General features: G+C 37.0%; 1 protein-coding gene across 5 annotated transcripts in view; it reads left to right on the top strand.

The window, feature by feature from the left end:
- The window catches only part of UBR5 (ubiquitin protein ligase E3 component n-recognin 5), a 143136-nt gene that overhangs the window by 70047 nt on the left and 56620 nt on the right, over positions 1 to 16469 (top strand). For all 5 annotated transcript variants that reach the window (XM_059042978.2, XM_059042977.2, XM_067017424.1 and 2 more), the window contains exons 13-22: positions 17 to 134; positions 3281 to 3465; positions 6835 to 6944; positions 7764 to 7876; positions 8892 to 9035; positions 9123 to 9234; positions 9475 to 9629; positions 9879 to 10076; positions 13413 to 13623; positions 14599 to 14725. In XM_059042978.2, coding sequence (XP_058898961.1) covers positions 17 to 134; positions 3281 to 3465; positions 6835 to 6944; positions 7764 to 7876; positions 8892 to 9035; positions 9123 to 9234; positions 9475 to 9629; positions 9879 to 10076; positions 13413 to 13623; positions 14599 to 14725 — 1473 coding nt within the window. The remainder of the gene's footprint in view (positions 1 to 16; positions 135 to 3280; positions 3466 to 6834; positions 6945 to 7763; positions 7877 to 8891; positions 9036 to 9122; positions 9235 to 9474; positions 9630 to 9878; positions 10077 to 13412; positions 13624 to 14598; positions 14726 to 16469) is intronic.

The raw sequence follows: 16469 nt of genomic DNA, 5'->3' as shown, positions 1-16469 counted from the left end.
TGCTTTTCCTTTTCAGGGGTGTAGTCCCTTTTAGTCAAAGGAAAAAAATGTTAGAGAAAGCTAGAGCAAAAAACAAAAAGCCCAAATCTAGTGCTGGTATTTCTTCAATGCCGAACATCACTGTTGGTACCCAGGTAAGTGGTTAGAATTAAGTCTGTCCTGAGACTTCTCTGGTGGTCTTCCTTGGGTAAGTCTCCACGCTCCCAATGCAGGGGGCCCCAGATTTGATCCCTGGTCAGGGAGCTAGATCCCACATGCATGCCGCCACTAAGAGTTCACACGCTGCAACTAAGAAGTCCGCGTAACTCAACTAAGAAGTCCACATACTGCAGGCAAAATAAATAAATAAATACATACACATTAAAAACAAAAAACGAATTAAGTCTGTCCTAATGGGCATTGTTGCTCATCAAAATCATTTTCTTCGCCTGTAATTAATCCCCCCATAGGCAGTTTTATAAATGAATGTCATTTGAAGGGCCTGATTCCAGTAGTATGTATGTGCCACATCACTTTTTACTCAATAGCTGAGTAACATAGATTCTGCCCTGATGTCAGTTGGTTTTCCTGTGGGACAGGAATCTCAGATTCACCTGGTTTTAAGAATCATTTGGTACTTAAATGTAGAGTTTAAAAATGTAGAGTCTGGAGCCTGAATTATTCCTTCAGTTGGTTGGTGGTAGGACCCAGGCTTCCTTATGTGTAACAAACATCCCAGATGATTCTTATGACCAAGCAGTTTGAAAGATACTGCTCTCTGGTGATATTGTCAGAATAAGGCAGGAGGCTTCCTCAAATCCTCATGTTTCTACTAGTTTCTGAGGTGGTTTTAGCCTCTTATATATATATCTTATGGACTGTGATTTTCTAGTACCCCAGTGGTTCTCAAAGTGTGGTCCAAGGACTCCTCCTGGCTTCTCAGCCCTTCTGGGGGATCTGTAGAGCCCTTCTTTTTCCAGTTACCTATCTGTGTAAGGCTGAGTTGTTGTCACATACTTTAGCTAAAGTAATATATTACAGCATATTGAATGCAGGAGCATACGTGGGACTCCAGCTGCTTCCATTAAATTAGACATGAAGAGATTTGCAAAAATGTAAACAATGCCACTTTTGTTGCTGATTTTTAAAAAAATGTAGTTATTTTTATAAATTATATTAACATGGGGTTTATTAATATTAAATAAATACCTAAAATTTTCAGTTTTAATTATTAATACATTAAATACCAACTATATATGACCCACATAAACAAAAGATTTGGGGATCCTTGGTAATATTTAATAGGGGGAGATGGTCCTGAGACCAAAGGAGTCTGAGAACTACTGTTATACTTCTAATTCATTAGATTCTGGTAGAAATTTATCTTCTGGTTAAAAGTTGACATTTATATTCATTATAGCAAGTGCTGCAATGAGAGTTTAAGGACTTTATAATCCCTAATGCTTAGACAAATGGTTTTTGTGACGTAACATGGCACTAATTTCCTCATCTAGCACTTTTTCTTCAATTCAGCTTTATCTCATCACTATAAGGTGGTATCATGTTTACATTACGTATGTCTTAAAAAGTAATCACTACTTTAGCTGTTACTTTTCTCCAAAACTCAGCCTATGTACTTCTTATTTTTGTTTGGGACTCCATTTTTTTTGGTCCTATTCATGGTTGTCTTGTTCTGACCCCTTTCTTGGCCTTCCAACTAGGAAGTTTTCAGCAATTACCCATTATTTTGAATATTGTTGTTTAGTCTTCATTATTTACGTCAGTTGGTTTGGACAGATCTGTCTTTTTTAGGGGCTCCCCTTATTCAGTTCACATACTGATTTCTAATGTTTTCAAAGTTCCTTATTTATTAGACTCACATATTAGCAGGATATCCTGGCAGATGCCTTATTAGCATGTAGGATGACATTACTATAGACATAAAGATGCACTGAAGAAAAGCGTTACGCAAAATAGCTTGGCACTAAATTGGTGAAAAATAGCAGCATATTCCAATACTTGGGTATAGAATAAGATTTTGTTTTAAAGTGTAGAAAACTGGAGGTTTAAGACAGTCATGGCCACATAATGGGGAAATCGTTCATATGTTAACATCAGAAAGAATGGTCGATCAGTTAAGAGTTTGCAGCAGCACCTGCACTCACAGATCATAATTGTGGAGAGTAGTATGTTGAGCAAATATTCGTTGCATGTCTTCTTATATGTTGCATATATACCTCCTTGTCTCTAAGGTGCATTTATTTTTATAAGAAGGTATTAATGGATAAATTATCTTCTAATATATCTTGCCACATGTCTTGGACAATTATAGCCTTCTTTCTTGTTGATCCTCTTTCAGTATTTAAGCTTTCACCAGTATTTTCCAAAAATTTATGGATGAAACCTCTCTTTAAGTCAACCTAAGCAGGACATACCCTTTTCAAGAAGTTGGCTCTTCTGAGCTATTCATTCTATGCCACAGAGCTATATTTAGTGACACACAACTATTCTTTGATAGAACTCCTGCTCTGTGTCAGTATTCCCAGTTCCTGTACTTCTCAATGTACCACCTTCTTCTGGGTGACTTATATTTAATTATAAATTGACAAAAAAACATGATCATCATATATAGTCCACTGTCAAATATAACATAATCATTATTCACTGGATGACGAACAGAATGTCAGTAAGATTGGGCTACTTCAGAATCAAAAGAGATTTCCAGAAATAATGTTCATACCTCATTTAGAGTTACTGTTGGTGCGTTTGGCAGTGTCACCTTAGAGGTTATTGGTTTTAGAGTATGACCTAGGGGTACTCCCTGGCAGTGAGAATTTATAGGTCATTCACTACTGAACTCAATTAACTTCTAACACTAATGTCTACATATTCTTTTTCTAATTTAAGAGAAAACTTATATTATCCAGTGAAAATTCTGGCCTGTAGGAAACAACAATCTTCTGAGGGAAACAAGTATCAGTAGAGATGAAGTTATGGAGCCTATATATAGCATCATGAATTAAGGAAGAAAATAATTTCAAATTATAAGAAACAGACCAAAAAATGTAATTGTTTTGTTCACATTTCACTTTTTAAGTAATAACCTTTTTAGTTTCTTCTCTGCTATTTCTCATCTGTGTCCTTGTGGCAGAACGGTCAGGATGTTTGCTGCATGAAATTTTAAAGTTCATTTTTAGCAAATGTGCCAGTTACTCCTGCTCCATGATTTGGGAACACGTAACTCCTTTAGTTTGTTTTAAAATTATGTCATCTTGATGGTGATTTTTCTTTTGTTTGCTAGGTATGCCTAAGAAATAATCCTCTCTATCATGCTGGAGCAGTTGCATTTTCAATTAGTGCGGGGATTCCTAAAGTTGGTGTCTTAATGGAATCGGTTTGGAATATGAATGATAGCTGTAGGTTTCAGCTTAGATCTCCTGAGAGCTTGAAAAGCATGGACAAAGCTAGCAAAGCTACTGAAGCTAAGTAAGTACTATGCCCTAACTAATCTTGATTTAACACCAGTTTCTAGTTTGCTCTGTATGTGAAGGGGGGGTAACCAAGGAGACTTTAGAGGTGTACAGTGACTTAGAGAAGTGTTAACGTGAGGGGGTCTTATTAAGATCCCCACGAATTTTGAAAGGAATTGGTAAAATTTACTGTTTGCAAATTGGTTAATATTTGTATATTATAGTTATTCTTAATGTTCGGTGGCCAGAATGGCGGTGTAGAGTTCTCTTTTGATATCTTTGTTTTGTCATTAGAGTTCATCCTTGGAAGGTGTTGTATAGCAGTGATAGTATGTTCAGCCTTACTGTCTTAGGCAGACTTATTCCTCCTCTCTCCATGTATAATTATCTTAATTTCTACCAGACATCTTGCCTGCATCTTGATCATTGAAAGGGTTTTATAGGTTAATGTGCTGGGGAGGGAAACTATAAAGGATTTGTAAACTTTTGGGTTGCGGGGGATATGTGAACAGAAACACCACTGAATTGTGTATAACCCACATTCTGGGGCTGGCTTACTGTTCGGGAGCCAGGTACACAGATCTTAACACCTGTACTTTTAGAAGCATCTACTCATCTTTAAAAATATTTGTGTATTATAATTTGGTTGTTTGGTACATGATCTTAAACACTTTAGTAAAGTTTCAAAATTACTTTTTTTCTTAATGTTGTAAAAATACATGAGCATTATAGAAACGTGGAAGAGTAATATAATATCACATTCCAGAAATAACGTTTTAAATATTTTGGTGTACTATTTTCTTTTATTCTAAATGTATACAAGCATTGAAAAGAAATGATTGGGACTGTACTATACATATAGATTTTTAAAGTTCTGAAATTTTTTGCTCAAATTAATGTAATGATTGTACAAGGATTACTGTTAAAATAAGTTTAAAGATATTCTTTAATAAACCAAAGCTACTGTTATTTATGCCTAATTAAGAGTTTTTTGCTTTATTTTGTGCTTTGTGCTGTCTTTTTTTAAAAATTTATTTATTTTTTTGTTTTAGAGTATGTTTATTCAATTAAATGGATTTATAATATTTTATATTTAAAGTGCAAGACATGGTGTGGATATTTTCCAAGCACATGAGTTTCAGCTGGCACTAGATTTTAGGAGGAACCCGTGTAAGAGAAAAAGGTTTTTTAGAATCCTCTTCCTTATCTAGCCCGTATTAGCTGATCTAATTGAGCATTCTCAATACCAGACTCTAGACACTTGCTTTTTAAAGGCTTACTTCATTGCAGGCAAAGGCATAAGTGAAAATACCACATTGCCATCTCCCCTAAACTCCCACGTTTTATCCCAGGGCAGGTCATACTCTTGGTCTGGGTGTTCAGCACAATGGTGGAGATGCCTGTGGATGGCTAGTGATACGTGACTTCTCTTAGGTCATAAGTTGATCCTTACTTGGCAGCTCTCTTCCTTTGCTTCTTCAAAGGGAGAAACCAAAGTGTTGAGTAGGATGTGACATGCCATCTTTTTTTTTTTAACATCTTAATTGGAGTATAATTGCTTTACAGTGGTGTGTTAGTTTCTGCTGTATAACAAAGTGAATCATCTATACACAAACATATATCCCCATATCCCCTCCCTCTTGCGTCTCCCTCCCACCCTCCCTACCCCACCCCTCTAGGTGGGCACAAAGCACCGAGCTGATCTCCCTGTGCTATGCGGCTGCTTCCCACTAGCTATCTGTTTTACATTTGATAGTGTATATATGTCCGTGCCACTCTCTCACTTCGTCCCAGCTTCCCCTTCCCCCTCCCCGTGTCCTCAAGTCTGATCTCTAGTAGGTCTGTGTCTTTATCCCCATCTTGCCCCTAGGTTCTTCATGATCATTTTTTTTTTCTTTTTTTAGATTCCATATATGTCTTGTTTTTAAAAATAGGTGGATAGACTTTCCCTCTACTTGCATTGATTGTTTTTATCCTAAAAATAACAAAGTACATTTTCATTGTTTATGAAACTTTGTAAAGAGCATTTGAAATCTTTTTGATGTGCACAAATAGAAAACGAGATTAAAATAGGATGTGGTATTTATATCCTGTGACTTATTAAGTTTTTCAGAACCTTCCTTGAAATTTGCCTTCTCTATTAATAAACTTAGTAAAAGAGCTAAGTGAAATTAAACGTTAAGATAATCATTTTCATGTCATGGAAACGTGCTGACTTTAAGCGTGCTCGTGATGAGTCAGTACTGGCTTGCTTCCACCGTCACAGGATTTGCAGAGCAGCCATGAGTATTCATGTGTGCTTGTACTGAGCACTTTGCTAAGATGTTGGTAAAAATAACGCTGTTTTTCTATGGACTATTTCAAAACTCAGGTGAAATTCCTGGTGGGGTTGGTTAATAGCAGATGAGGGGGTTAAGATGATGGCCCTGATTATAATGTATACCAGCATGATCTATATATAACAAATTGCTGAGTAATACATGACTTTTCTCTTTAAAAATTGACTTCTGGGCTTCCCTGGTGGCGCAGTGGTTGGGAGTCCGCCTGCCGATGCAGGAGACACGGGTTCGTGCCCCGGTCCGGGAAGATCCCACATGCCGCGGAGCGGCTGGGCCCGTGAGGCATGGCCGCTGAGCCTGCGCGTCCGGAGCCTGTGCTCCGCAATGGGAGAGGCCACAGCAGTGAGAGGCCCGCGTACCACCAAAAAAAAAAAAAAAAAATTGACTTCTGCCTTTTAATGAATAAAAATATTATATTTTTACCATCTGTAGAATATTGTGTAGTTGCTGTAGTTATCTTTTCGAGTATAGCATTAATGAAATAACTCAAGGAAGAGGGATAGTTTATTAATACTATAATTTCTCATTTCAGTTATAGCAGGTAATTATTCTTGGACCATCTGGTGGTAAAGTTTTATAAGCCATTACGAGGAGAGTTCCTTCTTTGAACTCTAGGAAATTAATGATATAGTAGACTTTTTATTTATTTGCCTTTATCATCTTTTCAGTTAAATTGCAATGTCCAAGTCAGGGTTCACTAAAGTGTGAAACTTGTTTGCTCAAGAGGCGTATGATAAAGCTATATTGATAAATTGAGTGTAGCTTTTGTTGTTATCCCTAGATAAGGCTTATCTGAACCATTGTTCCAAGTTGTTGATAGCTTCACATAGTATATTTCTTTCCTATTTTAAAACATTAATAAAAATTTGAACTATGCAATGTGTATCTTTTTCAGTTTGCATCCTAAAGAGTAATACCATTTTGTATAAGTTTTTACTATTTCATTCCCTAATGAGAATAAACTTGAGTCTTAAAAATAAGCCATTTGACAAGTTCCTAATACGTCATTTTCCTAATTATAAGGAGAATCTTATTTCTAATTGCAGGCCTGAAAGTAAGCAGGAACCTGTGAAAACAGAAATGGGTCCTCCACCATCTCCAGCATCCACGTGTAGTGATGCATCCTCAATTGCCAGCAGTGCATCAATGCCGTATAGTAAGTTTTATGTGTAGTACACATTGGTCAAAGTAAGATCCCAGGCCAGTTTGTTTCTGATTTGAGGCAATTCAGACCATTTTTAATATCTTTTAATATAAATTGTGTTCTACTAGTTTGATTTTTTTTCAGTGTGCAACTTTATTTAAATAGAAAAACAGTATTTACAGTGTTGAGTATTCTTGTTGTTTTTGCGAGTTACAATTTTCTGCAACATGTAAAGTGCATTGCAATAATAGAAGGAAATAATTACCATGCTAGAATATCTGCCTACCTTTGTTGGGACTGTTATTGTAGATTGGTTATGGCTTGGTCACAACTTTTGCTCAATTTGTAGAATTTAGAAACCTAGATTTACTACCGCACCTTGGATTTAAAGAGTTTTTTTAAAAAAAGCTTTCCAAAGTGCATTTATTTTCTAGTTTTACTTGCTTTGTACTTGAGGAAATTGAAAGTTAGTTTTTAATAGTCATGTGCTAGTTTTAAGAACAGCCCAACATGATCCTCCTTTTAAAACATTGGTCAGATAGCCCTAATTTTGAGGGTCCAGAATAAGTTTTAAATTTTTAAGTACTTTGCAGTTGTTTATAGTAGTGTTAATATCGTTAGGCATTAACAAACATGGATATTTTTCACCATGAATTCATTTAAAGTGGAAGTTAGTTATGAAAGTTCATAAAGCAGTAATTCATGAAATTTATTTAGATATCTCAATTATGTATCCCTTTACAAATGATCTTTTTTCATATATTTAGATGAAATCTATAAAGTCTCTTTCACATTTTCTTTTTGGTACTTACCATTTTGTTGTTGTCTAAGAACGACGACGGTCCACCCCTGCCCCAAAAGAGGAGGAAAAGGTGAACGAAGAGCAGTGGTCTCTTCGGGAAGTCGTTTTTGTGGAAGATGTTAAGAATGTTCCTGTTGGCAAGGTTTGTTCAGAATATCTAAGCATTAGTTACTAACTGAACTGTAGGGGTGTTGGTTATCGAAGAGCTTATGGTTGGTGAGTGCTCGTCAGCCCTGTCCTCAAGGCTGCTTTATTTATCACCTCTATTGATCTCTTTGGTCCCATCCTTTAATCTGATGCACGTATCTCCTTTGTCCCTGACAGATGAACTGAAGATTATTATACCTCTCCTTGAGCATTTATGGTGATATTCTGCTTTTTTGAAAAAGTGTTATTTGGGAATAATTTTAGATTTATAGAAAAGTTGCAAAGAGATAACATTACTTTTTGATACAGTCCATTCTTTGGGACTTATACAGTTTTAATGGAGATGATCTTCCATAACATTTAAAAATCTTGCTACTGTCTTTAAGCTTCCACTTTCTCTTCCCTTCTTCCTGGAGAGGGTCTTGCCTCCCAAGAAACCAAGTGAGTAGAGTTCATCAGCTGGAATGCCATTATTTTCACCTTTGTCTTCTCACATTCTTAAAAACAAAATGGGACTATAGCTGTAGAATACCTGCAAAGTAGCTTTTCCTGATTGCTCTTTAGTTTCTGAAATGGGATGGTCTTTCATTTGGACTTAAGGGGCAGAGTAGATACATCATGTCCTGCAATTTACAAAGGCCTTTTGATTTCAAATAGAACTGTAGTTTACGGGAAGCTCTGTTTTTGTAAGAGGATCACATTGGCTTACAGTCAAAAGCAGTAAGTAGCAGAGGTAGGACTCAAGTATTCTGATTTCAAGTCCTGTGCTTGGCACTCTCTGCACTGCTCACTCTACCTATGTTGTCCGTGGATAATATGTCATGGATGTAGATGTCAACGGTATGTTTGGTGAGTGTGTTCAGGTTAATTTTACAACTTGACGATCATTGAAGAAACATACTCATGAGGAATTAAATGTCTTCAGTGTTAAATTGGTTCAATGACTCTAACTTGCATATTGATTTCATATGAATTAGTGTTAACATTTATCGTATTTACCTGTATTCTAGGTGCTGAAAGTGGATGGAGCCTATGTTGCTGTAAAATTTCCGGGAACGTCCAGTAATACAAACTGTCAGAACAACTCTGGTTCAGATGCTGACCCTTCTTCTCTCCTTCAGGATTGTAGGTTACTTAGAATTGATGAACTGCAGGTAAGTGTAGATGACTCACTCAGCAGGTGAATGTCGGGACCCTGAGTATGTTACAGATTTGAGAGCAAAATTCCTTTTGTCATGCAGGTTGTCAAAACTGGGGGAACGCCAAAAGTTCCCGACTGTTTCCAAAGGACTCCTAAAAAGCTTTGTATACCTGAAAAAACAGAAATATTAGCAGTGAATGTGGATTCCAAAGGTAAAGATTTTGTAATTTTTCTAACTGGCATACTCCATGTTTTATTAATACTTGTGCAGTAAATGGGAATTAGATAAAGTGGTTTGGGGCATTTGGCAGTTTTTGTCCCCTGTGTGTAACATTATGGAATGAAATGTATCTACATTTGAAATGTGGCTAGAGATGTAAAATTTGGTAGTTACTTACTAGAGTTTACTAAAGATGTTTAACTTTTTTTTTTACATTTATGTGTTTCTGAAGGTGTGCATGCGGTTTTGAAGACTGGAAATTGGGTACGGTACTGTATCTTTGATCTTGCTACAGGAAAAGCAGAACAGGAAAATAATTTCCCTACAAGCAGCATTGCTTTCCTTGGTCAGAATGAGAGGAATGTAGCCATATTTACTGCTGGACAGGTATAGAGGCTTATTTTTGCTTTTGAAAATTCATATGACAACATTGGCATTTTTGTGACACTTAGGCTTTGGCTCTAGTTTGCTTGTTATTAAACATTGAAGAATTTAGAATATTCAGCATATTTTAATATTTGGTCACTATTACAAACATACAAAATCTAATTTGAAAATAAATATAACTATTGTAAAAATCAGACATAACATTTTTGATTGGGAGCCAAACTTTTTAAATTTTCACCTCTGTTATAGGAGTCTCCTGTTATTCTTCGAGATGGAAATGGCACTATCTACCCCATGGCCAAAGATTGCATGGGGGGGATAAGGGATCCTGATTGGCTTGATCTTCCACCTATTAGTAGTCTTGGAATGGGTGTACATTCTTTAATAAACCTTCCTGCCAATTCAACAATCAAAAAGAAAGCTGCTATTATCATCATGGCTGTAGAGGTAATCTGACTTTTGAAACGACTTGGCATTTCAATTCAGAAGGCACTGCTGGAGTCTAGGGAAACAATCTTGAATAGATCATTCATTGCTGCTTCCCTATGGGAACTAATAGTCTATTAGGACAAGAGAGATGCATATACCATTGATTACAGTGTGATTTAAGCGTTTGAGTAAGGCATGCATAATGTTGTAGAAGTACAAAAGGGAGGGCTGTAAATCAAACTGTGACTGTAGAGGCTTTTCTGAGGAGGTGATGCCTGGATATAGTTTTAAAGAATCAGATAGGGGTCTCCTAGATGCAGGATGAAGGTCGGAAGTGTTATCCCAGGCACAAAGAGCAGCCTTTGTGGATCTCAGAATGTACATGTTGGGAGAACATGTACATTCTTTTGATATAACTAGAAGGTAGGGCTTATACAATGAGTGGCAAGTGATAAGGTGGGAGAAAGGCACTGGGATACCTTGTATGTTAACCTAAGGGGCCTGAGCATTCCCCTGAAAGCTAGGAGGAGAAGGATTTTCATCTGTTTTTTTGTGTGTTTTTAAAGAAGATGAGCAGTGGGTGGAGAACAGAAGTTTAGAGACCAGATAAAAAAGCTAATGTAATTATCCATGTTAGAAACAAAGTAAGCTTGAACTCTTGGAAATAAGGAAGAGGGGATGGGTTTAAGGAACTTAAGGAAGTAGAAGCTCTAAAACTTGGTGACAGGATGTCAGCAGTAAATGAAAGGAAGAGGTTATAAAGCTTCTGACTTAGGTGTGGTTGATAGGGAGATGAAAAATAGGAGAAACTGGAAATTCTCTGGTGGTCCAGTGGTTGCGGCTCCCCGCTTCCACTGCAGGGGGCACAGGTTCAATCCTGCGGGGAACTAGAATCCCGCATGCCGTGCGGTGCAGCCAAAAAAACCCAGAAAAATAGGAAAAACAAATGGGATAAGGGGAAAGAATGAGTTTAGTTTTGAACATATTGTGGTTGGGGTGTTTGTATTTGTTAGATGTGGAGGCAACACCACTGGAAGTTATTGGAGCAGTTTGAGCAGAGATTGACCTGATTTGCTTTACATTTTCAAAAGATCACTAATGACATGCTGAGAATACAAAGGGGATGGGTTGGAAGTAGGGAGGCCAGTTTGGAGGCTATTAAAAGAATTCAGGTGGAAGGTGATGTTGGCTTGACCTGGGAGGTGGAATAATAAGTGATTAGACTCTAGATATACTAGATACATTTTAAAATGGAGCCAACAGTATTTGCTTATGGCTAAATATAGGGTATCAAATAGAGGAAGCAGAGGGCAAAAGGTTTTGAAGAATTAAGTTGCTGTTTATCGAGATGAAGACCGTAGGATTGAAGCAGGTTCTGGAGGGTGAGATCAGGAGTTTAAGATTCTTATCAGATACCCAGGAGGAGATGGTGAATGGAGAGTTAGATGTGTAAGAAGACCAGGAGAGAGGGGACCAAGCTGGAGAAGTGTACTTAGGAGTTGTCAGTATATCTGTGATATTTAAAGGACTTATACTGAATGAGATTACTAAAGTCTTGGAGGAGACTCAATAGCCTTCATTTACTAGGGCTTGGTGCACAGTAGATGTGCAAGAAATTTTTGCTGAACTCTCTGCTATGTGTTATAAGAATAAGTGACAACATACAGTGATGCAGAATAAACATAGTTAAGCGTGGTATTGATACTGTCAGTGTGAGAGCCCATGTACTGCCCAGCAGGTTGGAGATGAGAGCTCCTTGTAGAGTAGCTGCTTCAGTCAGATGACTGGCTGATTGCTTGAAAACATTCTATATATCACAGCATTGTGCAGCAAAATATCTTAATTTTAGTTATTTTTAACTGTACTGCACTTTTTATTCTTTGGAGAGACATTGACATATTCTCTCAACATATTGATTAATGCATATTTGCCACTAGACTTTGGCAAATTTAGTCTTATGTGGCCCACCTCATATTCTTGAACTGGAGCTTGGAGTTCATGGGGTCACTTCAGGATCATAGTTAGTTCCACAGTCAGAATGGCTTATCTCACGTGTGTCAAGTACTGAAAACAGTTTTTTAGCTGTATTTTCTTGTGCCCTTCTTCCCCCAGTGTTACTTCCTCTCATCCCCATAAGGTTGGGGGAAGGGACGGGTTATCTAGGCAGTTTGTGGAGAGCTGGCAAATTCAAAAGCATGTCTCTTCTTTCTTTTGTATTCACACGCATTCTTTTCCTACCTGCTTTCTTCCAGTTCCCAGTTTTAGTTAAAATGAACAAATTTGCTTGTTTTCCATAACTAATGCTTTACATTCAGTCGATTAAATATCCCATAACTATAGTTTACATTCTGAAAAAAGTACATTTGAACTCTTTGGTCTATTTATGCTGTGTCTTAGTTTGTTTAGGCTGCTACAGAGTGGCTTATAAACAACCGAAATTTACTTCTCATAGTTAAGGAAGGTGGGAAGTTCAAGATCAAGGTGTGGGCAGATTTGGTGTCTGATGAGGGCCGTTTCACTGGTTCACAGATGGCCATGTGTCCTCACACAGTGAAAAGGGAGAACTCCGGTCTCTTCAGCCCCCTTTAAAGGGCAGTGATCACATTCATGAAGGCTCTACCCTCATGACCTAATGACTGTCCAGAGGCCCTACCTCCAAATACCATCCCATTGGGGATTAGGCTTCAACATGAATTGGGCCGGGGGGGTGGGGTGGGATATTCCATCCACAGCATGCTGTTTCTCAGGTAGAAGGTGATATAAATACTTGATCATTACTACCATATCTCTGACAATGAAGTACATTAGTTGTCACCTTTGGGGATTGATTGTATCTGTCGTTTCTGGGGAGAGTTGAAGGTTTTGGTTTTCACGTACTATAGTGTGATGTAAATGTAACCTTAAAGAGCACAAGAAGGTGAGAATAAGCTTAGAATAAAATGTATACCCTATGCTTAATTGGTTAACAATATTAATAGGGTTCTAATTTGATAGTTATATATGATGTAAATAAGGGTGCTGTATAAACTATGATCTATAGGTCCAATCCAGCCACTCGCATTTATGCATTGTATATCTGGCTGCTTTCCTGCCACAGTTAGAGTTGAGTTAGTTGCAGAAGCTGAAGATACTTTTTGGTCCTTTACAGAAGGTTTACCCACTCTTCCATTCCTGTCAGTTGTATTCTGTGCTTAAGGGTACCTTCAAGTTCAGCTTCTCTTGCCAGGCCACCTTAATTGTCTCTGTGTATCTGCAGAGCTGATTATATGATTGTGTTGGTCATGTGAGCTTTTTGACATGTGTATGTGCTATACAAATTCATTGAAGTTTTTTTCCTAATTTGTCTGAGCACAGAAACAAACCTTAATGCAGCACATCCTACGCTGTGACTATGAGGCCTGTCGACAATATCTTATGAATCTTGAGCAAGCGGTTGTTTTAGAGCAGAATCTACAGATGCTACAGACATTCATCAGCCACAGATGTGATGGAAATCGCAATATTTTGCATGCTTGTGTATCAGTTTGTTTTCCAACCAGCAATAAGGAAACTAAAGAAGAAGAGGGTGAGATTAAGAACTGTAACATGATCTTTAAGACGAATTTTGGGCAATTTTGAAAATATAAAAATTATTAAAAGAAAGAAAATCACTGTAAAGAATTTGTAGGTACTTTTACTTTGCTTTGTAAAATCTAGGAGTCTCAGAAGGTGAAAATGCCTGTTAAGATGAACATGTAACATGAATAAATAAAATTTTTATCAGTGTGTTTCTGTTGCCTTAAATTCTAATTTCTCTGTTAAGTACAAACTATATATATGATACTTAAGAGCTTTACTGATTTTATAATTGCAGGTGACTTTTATTACCATGGGAATTATTTAGCAAGTTAAGTCAAATTATATTGAGGCAGCTTTTATCCTAATTTTCAGAATATAAAGGGAAAAATAACCTAGTGAGTTGTTAGATGTTTTTGGAAAAGTAAGTACGCTTTTTGCCATAAAGTTTTTAATTGGCTAAGTGAAGGGGGAAACTGAAAACCTAAAGTGCAACTCTGTAGTTCATAATGGTTTTCCTTATTTTGAATTCTGCAGATGATATTCTGGTAGCTACGTTTTTGAACAGTGGTTTGCATGTTTCTGACCTTTTTATCTCATTATCATTGACTGACTAAAGGATTATAAGTCGTGTATAAATTAAGACTGAAGTACTGATATATAGGCCTTGTCTTCCTTCCTGCACTAAATAAACAAGCAAATTTAGTGAAAGCGAAATTTCAGCCTACTTGTGAATAACCTTATTTTTTATCTTTGGGGGTTGAAAAGTAAGGCAGAATAAGGAAATAATTTACATTAAAGGTCATAGTTCAATCTAGCTTAAGTGTTTGTTGCACTAAGGAGGGAAAATTAAGCTGTTATCACTAGTATGTGAATTAGAATACTAAAACACTTACCAGTTAGCATTTAATGGCCTGTACATACTTCATCTCTTAGTTATTTTTGAAGTTTAAATTGATCCTCATTTTTTTCTCTTATGTTTCAGAAGCAGAGCGCTCAGAAAGAAATACATTTGCAGAAAGGCTTTCTGCTGTTGAGGCCATCGCCAATGCAATATCAGTTGTTTCAAGTAATGGCCCAGGTAATCGGGCTGGATCATCAAGTAGCCGAAGGTAATGTGATTTTTACCAGGAAAGTTTAATTGGTGGAAACATAATCCAAGTACAGAAAGAAATGTATCTCTTTCCTATCGTATGCATGAATTGGTGGGTCCTTTTGTTTTGTTTTTGTTCCTCCCAATATCAGCCTGGGAAAAATACCTGACAATACCTAGTTATCTAGTTTAGGTGTAAAACAGTAGGACCTAGGATCCTTCAAAAATTTGAGGTAATTTAGACAAGTAGTTCAAACTTGATTCTTTGAATGTGTTTTAAATTCATCATTCATGTTTCTTTCTTTAGTTGGAGAACAAGTAATATAATAATTGAAAGAACCTCAATCTTTTATTTTCAGATTGTTTACTTAGCTCAGTTTCTCAGACGTCCTAAAGATCTGGGAAGAAATGAAAGGCTGATGTATATTATGAATGTTTGGTATTTAAAATTTTCAGGCTTTCTGAGTTGTGGGATGGACACTCTATAACACATTAAAAATTACTAGATGTTTGAATAGATGAAGACTATAAAGAATTCAGGATACAGCTGTTTGTAGTTTTTTTTCTCCCCCCTGAAGGAAAACACATTTATTTAGACATGAGAGCCAGAAATTCTTGGATACTTCACAAATCATTAATGGAAGCACTGCTCACTGTGCTAATGGGATAGGTTGTAAAGTCTACTTAAAACGAAGACACTCTTTTGCTTATTTTCTGTTCTATATTCAACTTTCCCTTTAAAAACGATTCTTCTAAAATTGGTTCCAACTTGATAGCTTCCCAGGTTCAAAAACATCCTGAAGTGAGGTTTATCAAGAACTATTTATGGGTAACCAAATTATAATTTAAAATAGTACAGAAACATTATGTAGACTATGCAAAATGGAAATTATCATTTGTTTAGGACTACACTAGGCAAAATGTTTGGTCTAAAATGGAAAACAACTTAAATTCTTCATGAAGAAATTAGTGTCTGAATTATTTCAGGTATTTCATTTCCTCAGGGAAAATACAGGTGCAAATCGAGTTGGACTCTGATATGGTTGGTCCAATGCCAGTGCTGCCATCTTTTTTTCATGTAAGGATTATTTTGAAGGCAAAGACTAAAAGGAGCTTCAAGAGTGGGTGATGTGTTGCTCACAGAAATAATTTGCAGAGTAAGCTCCTTTGAGGCATTTGCCGAAGATTTCACTGCAGTGCTCTTAACCAGTTCAAACTCAGGGCTGCCGGTTGAACAGATGAAAGCACAGGAGTCTTATTATCCACGCCGGGCAGTAGGAAGTCCACAGACTCTGCTTCACTGAAGTGAAACCCTCCTCTAGCCTACCATGGATTTTCTAGGCGATACCCCTTGATGAGTATGCAGGCGGGGATTCATGAGCTGTAAGCTCAAACCTGATGCCATTTCACTATTGAATGGAGTACGGTTAAATGCCTTCAGATGATGATTTGACTCAGAAGTTTTGTTATGTGACTCAATAGTGCCTGAGTACAAAGGGCAGATTTAGTGGAAAGCTTGATTGATGCATCTGATTGCAGGTGTATGTACTCTAGAGATTATTAATCTGGAAGACACATGACCTTCGCTTTTTTGTCACAGTGGTATGTTTGAACATGACTGGATTCTAAGGCTTCTGTAGCATGGATATAACGTGCTTACAAAGAGGAAATTACATCAACCTTGAATTCTTCCATATTGTCAGAAAATACGATGACTCCAGGCAAGCCTATACGAAGAAATGTCAAAACTCTGAATCTTAGCA

The sequence above is a fragment of the Kogia breviceps genome, chromosome 17 (assembly GCF_026419965.1).
Source record: "Kogia breviceps isolate mKogBre1 chromosome 17, mKogBre1 haplotype 1, whole genome shotgun sequence".
NCBI classification, from domain to species: Eukaryota; Metazoa; Chordata; class Mammalia; order Artiodactyla; family Physeteridae; genus Kogia; species Kogia breviceps.
The sequence above is the reverse complement of the archived record's forward strand: the minus strand, read 5'-3'. Positions and strand labels throughout refer to the sequence as shown.